Source organism: Salvelinus sp. IW2-2015, linkage group LG14, assembly GCF_002910315.2.
Source record: "Salvelinus sp. IW2-2015 linkage group LG14, ASM291031v2, whole genome shotgun sequence".
In the NCBI taxonomy this organism is placed as follows: domain Eukaryota; kingdom Metazoa; phylum Chordata; class Actinopteri; order Salmoniformes; family Salmonidae; genus Salvelinus; species Salvelinus sp. IW2-2015.
The window spans coordinates 2,049,231-2,054,230 of record NC_036854.1 but is presented as its reverse complement, the minus strand read 5'-3'; the positions used below and the strand labels follow the sequence as shown (position 1 = coordinate 2,054,230).

The 5,000-nt window shown below is 40.0% G+C and overlaps 1 protein-coding gene across 1 annotated transcript in view; it reads right to left on the bottom strand.

Moving 5' to 3' along the window:
• The window catches only part of LOC111973131 (synaptosomal-associated protein 25-A), a 44,716-nt gene that overhangs the window by 20,277 nt on the left and 19,439 nt on the right, over positions 1-5,000 (bottom strand). The window contains 1 exon segment of the mRNA XM_070446756.1: positions 4,103-4,151. Coding sequence (XP_070302857.1) covers positions 4,103-4,151 — 49 coding nt within the window.

The following is a 5,000-nucleotide window of genomic DNA, read 5'->3' as shown; positions in this document are numbered from 1 at the left end:
GTGTAACATGAGCTGGATCTTCAGAGTACTGGGGACTGATTCAAGTCATGACTGAGACACTCCGTTTCCATACATCATTTTTATATACTCATTTCATTTTACGTACACAAAAGCACCTATTTATTTGTATTACAGAAACTTTAATTTATTTACTTGAATGTACATACTATTTTTATTTGGGATGGAAGTGGATGTTTGTTGTCAAATGTTCATGTTTGATAGGGACCTTCTTATTTAAGTCTTTTAGTGTTGGAAATGATGTGAAATAAATATTAGTGGTTTAAATAGAAAATGTAAAGATATAACCCTGCACAACGTTCGCCATGGTTGTAGCTTCATGGAAACTTAGGGCAAATCTGAAATCCTACCGATTCTACCCTACAGTATCCTTCCCCTAGGAAATTCTGTATGCCGTTCATGGGCAGTGGGGTCTGGACCTGGTGAAGGTAGCTGGGTGGGTCCTATTGATGTGGTGTGGGGCAGGGTTGGGTTGGGTTGGGGTAAATTCCATTGTCAATTCAGCAGAAAGTTCATAATGAATGGAAAATTGACAACATTGTCTATGAGGATTTTTTTACTCATTAATTTAATTTCACTTTTATTTAAATCAAATTGTCATTAAATTAATGCATTTTCAATTTAATTATCTGCAGTAAATTTATTGAAAATGGAATTGACCACAGCCCTGGTGTGGGAGGGGTGCCCCCCAGGTAGGTGGGGGGATGGACAACTCTGGGGTCGTGGTTTAGGAGACTGCGTAGGAATTACGTGCAGTATGTGTTATAGTGAGATGAGGTTGGAAGGTAGAGTAGAGAATGTCAGGAATACAGTCAAGGCTAAGCCCATTGACACTGTCCACCTTTGTAAAATCCCTGGCATGCTTTTGTACTGTACCAACAACTTAGTCATGTGACCTTTACTTAAACAGAGGAGAAGAAGAACGTAAAATGGAAATAATACATTTATTTGCCAGTGGAACATTACCCGACCCTACATTTTCCATCCAATTTTCTTTGTTATTTAACTTTGTGATTAATTCAAACCTTGTGCACTGCATCAGCCTCAGGCTTCTCCAATACGACACCATCAATAAGCGGAGGTCAGAGGGCAGCTAGCCAGGCTTAGAGACACCTCAGCAACTAGCGAGCCGTCCAAATGGGCTTTGTGGAGGCAACCCTGGAGCAGGTTGACGCTTATTGTCATGAGTCTTGTCCTTGAGGCAGAACTACACGATTTCCACTAGATGTGCCAGCTGCAAAGTCAAAATTGTCTATATTATAAAAATGCATGATTTTGTTGTGCTTTTTGGACTTAATTTAAAGTTAGGGTTAGGCATTATGGTTAGCAGTGGGGTTAAGGTTAGGGTGATGTTTATGTTCCAGCTAGTGACCACTCTGCAGAGCTGCCTCCAGAACAAGATTCATGATTTAAAAACGCTTCCCTGTAACCCTGGATGGATTGCAGAAGGGGAGAGATAAGTTGATAGAGGGATGACAAAGATATAGAGGGATGACAGAGATATAGAGGGATGATAGAGATACGGAGTGATGACAGAGATATAGAGGGATGACATAGATATAGAGGGATGACAGAGATATAGAGGGATGGTAGAGATATAGAGGGTTGACAGAGATATAGAGGGATGACAGAGATATAGAGGGTTGATAGAGATATAGAGGGATGGTAGAGATATAGAGGGATGACAAAGATATAGAGGGATGATATAGATATGGAGGGGTGATAGAGATATGGAGGGATGATAAAGATATGGAGGGATGATAGTGATATGGAGGGATGATAAAGATATGGAGGGATGATACCAGCTATGAAGGGATGATAAAGACATGAGGGATGACAGAATATGGAGGGATGATAAAGATATGGAGGAGATGATAAAGATATTGGAGGGATGATTGAGATTATGGAGGGATGATAAAGACATGGAGGGATGGTAAAGATATGGAGGGATGATAGTTGATATGGAGGATGATAAAGATATGGAAGGATGATACAGATAATGAGGGATGATAAAAGATATGGAGGGATGATACAGATATGAAGGATTATAAAGACATGGAGGGATGGAAAGATATGGAGGGATGATAGTGATATGGAAGGGATGATAAAGATATGGAGGGGATGATACAGTATGGAGGATGATAAAGATATGGAGGATGATAAAGATATGGAGGGATGATACAGATATGGAGGGATGATAAGATATGGAGGATGATAAAGATATGGAGGGATGATACAAGCTATGAAGGGATGATAAAGACATGGAGGGATGACAGAGATATGGAGGGATGATAAAGATATGGAGGGATGACAGAGATATGGAGGGATGATAAAGACATGGAGGGATGACAGAGATATGGAGGGATGATTAAGATTTGTAGGGATGATAAAGATATGGAGAGATGATAAAGATATGGAGGGATGATTGAGATATGGAGGGATGATAAAGATATGGAGAGATGGTAAAGATATGGAGGGATGATTAAGATTTGGAGGGATGATAAAGATATGGAGAGATGGTAAAGATATGGAGGGATGATTGAGATATGGAGGGATGATAAAGGAATGAGCAGATTACCGTGAGTCTGTAATTAAGGACCTCGGTCGTGGGCTTTCCCCATTAGGATCTGATCACAGCAGTCGAACCAGCCAATCAGAAGGCTAGATTGAGGCTAATGCCTTCCGGCAGGACAAATATGTCCTCTGGTCAATCCAAGCACAACAAACCAGTGGTAATGCCAATAACCCACTACGCACACACTGGTTGAATCCACGTTGTTTCCAAGTCATTTCAATTAAATGACGTTTAACCAACGTGGAATTGATGTCTGTGCCCAGTGGGAAGGTTCAACTGAACCAGGGTTTAGGCCATGTTATTAGTTTCTCTATATAACATTTGTTATTGGTCACTATCATGTGTGCATTCTTCGTCTGCTTTATAGAGTAACAAGACTTTAAGGAATATGGCTAGCACAGTAGTCCTTTAGTGGAGTACAGTATGTGTTAARCATGTTGACTTGTCCTGTTTGTTTCTGTGTGGCTACGTCTGTTCATGACATGTCATAATACAGTGCATTCACAAACTGCATTTAACCAGGGATGATACAAAAGTGTGTTCAATTGTTAGTGTGTAAATACATGGAAGAATGAGAATGAATWTTGTCGTTAAATCGATCCTTGATTTACTTCCCCAACTCTGAGACAGAACCGGTTTTTATCACTACACCTTTGACACGTTGGCCTACTGTTCGGTTGGTGGCCTTTTAGGGACAAACCTCCATGACTGGAAGAATTCACCCAAATTATGGATAAGTGGGCTTCTCCAATTCAACTTTTGGCACAGAAGTATAATGGAGACTTAAATATAGTAAATAAAGGGTGGTTGTTGCRGTGTTTGGCCTGAGAATGTTTTGAGGTATACTTGTCGTCTTTGGGGTACGAAACCAGAGAAAAGCTGTTAGCGAAGCGAATGAAAAACTGTTAACGAATCAAAAGAAAACATGTTAGCAAAACCAAAGAATATAAGTTAGTGAAACTAAGGTAATTAAGTTAGCGAACCAAAGAAAATATGTTAGCACACCAAGAACAAGCAGTTAGCAAACAAAACCAAAAGTTAGAAAACGGAAAAAAAAAGAGTTGTTAGTTTCTTCGTCAGGTTTCAAACGAATTGTTGACCTGCAGTGGAATTCATAATAAAGCATGCATTAGGGCAGAAATTAAAAAAGATGAAAATCATTGTTTCAAAGGGGGTAGTTGGAGAAAACCTTAGTTATGAACTGGCATGTAATGGATAAGAGCAAGTCCACAGGAAACAATTCAACCATCAAGAATATCTACATTTGTTTGTTTACATAAACGTCTAAAAGATAACCATATGAGTTTATTCTAACTCATCCATATATCTGTCTATTTCAATGTACAAAGCACTTGAAAATAACTCAAGTTGAAATATACGGTAGAATCTGTCGTTCTAGCTAACTACTTCAAAACATGCACTGTTATGTTATTCATAGCGAAACATCAGTTACAAGGCTGGGAACGTCGTCCAATTGGGTTTCCCTTCCGGAAGACATCCAACACTTACCTCCTTGCTCGTCCAGCATAACCAAGGTCCTGATACCAGCATCTTTACTCTACTCCCCAATAACCACCGCGGAGAGAGGTGAAGAAGGAAGGGATGAATGGAAGGAAATAAAGAGAAAGAGAGAGGTCAGATCACAAAGGGCGGACATGGACGCCTTATAGAATACACATTAGAGTGCAAATGCAACATGATTGGAAAACAGGAAGAGACCATCAGAATAAAACCCACCTCAAGCCTTAGACAAAGTTAGACCAAGGTCTTGCCATTTGCTCAACTTAAAATCTCTCAAGAAACAGTAACATTGTCCGAATCGTGACAGCCTGAGAATATTTGCATATTCTAACCGTTTCTGGTGTGATTTTAAACTGGATTGGCCAACCTGTGTGTCTTTGACTTTGCTGTAATGGTTAGCGCTTCGGGTTTTAATGTTGTAGGTGTTTATGTTTAAAAATGTAGATATTGAGGGAAAGTGGCGTCGCCTGTTACCCTCCTGTGAGAGGAAGTGGGGTAGTATTGATCAGGTTCAGAGGTTATAAGCCAGGGAACATTAACCCTTTGTTTGGTATGACACATTATAAATAGCTGACATTCAAAGACGATTGATAAAAAATATCCTAAATGAAAAGCTTTACATCAGATTGAAAGTTGATAATAATGCCAAAATCGGGCTTTACGCCTATTTACGATGCAGGCACCATCTTTTCTCTTACAGCAGACTGTACACTGCTATTCTATATCTGTGTAAGATCATTTCACCAATCCCAGCAGTGGATTACAGTGCACTTGGAGACCTTGGGGTTCTGAAACTACATGAATAGCCAGCCCAAACCACTCTCCGCAGGGTCGGTAGAAAACTACATGAATAGCCAGCCCAAACCACTCTCCGCAGGGTCGGTAG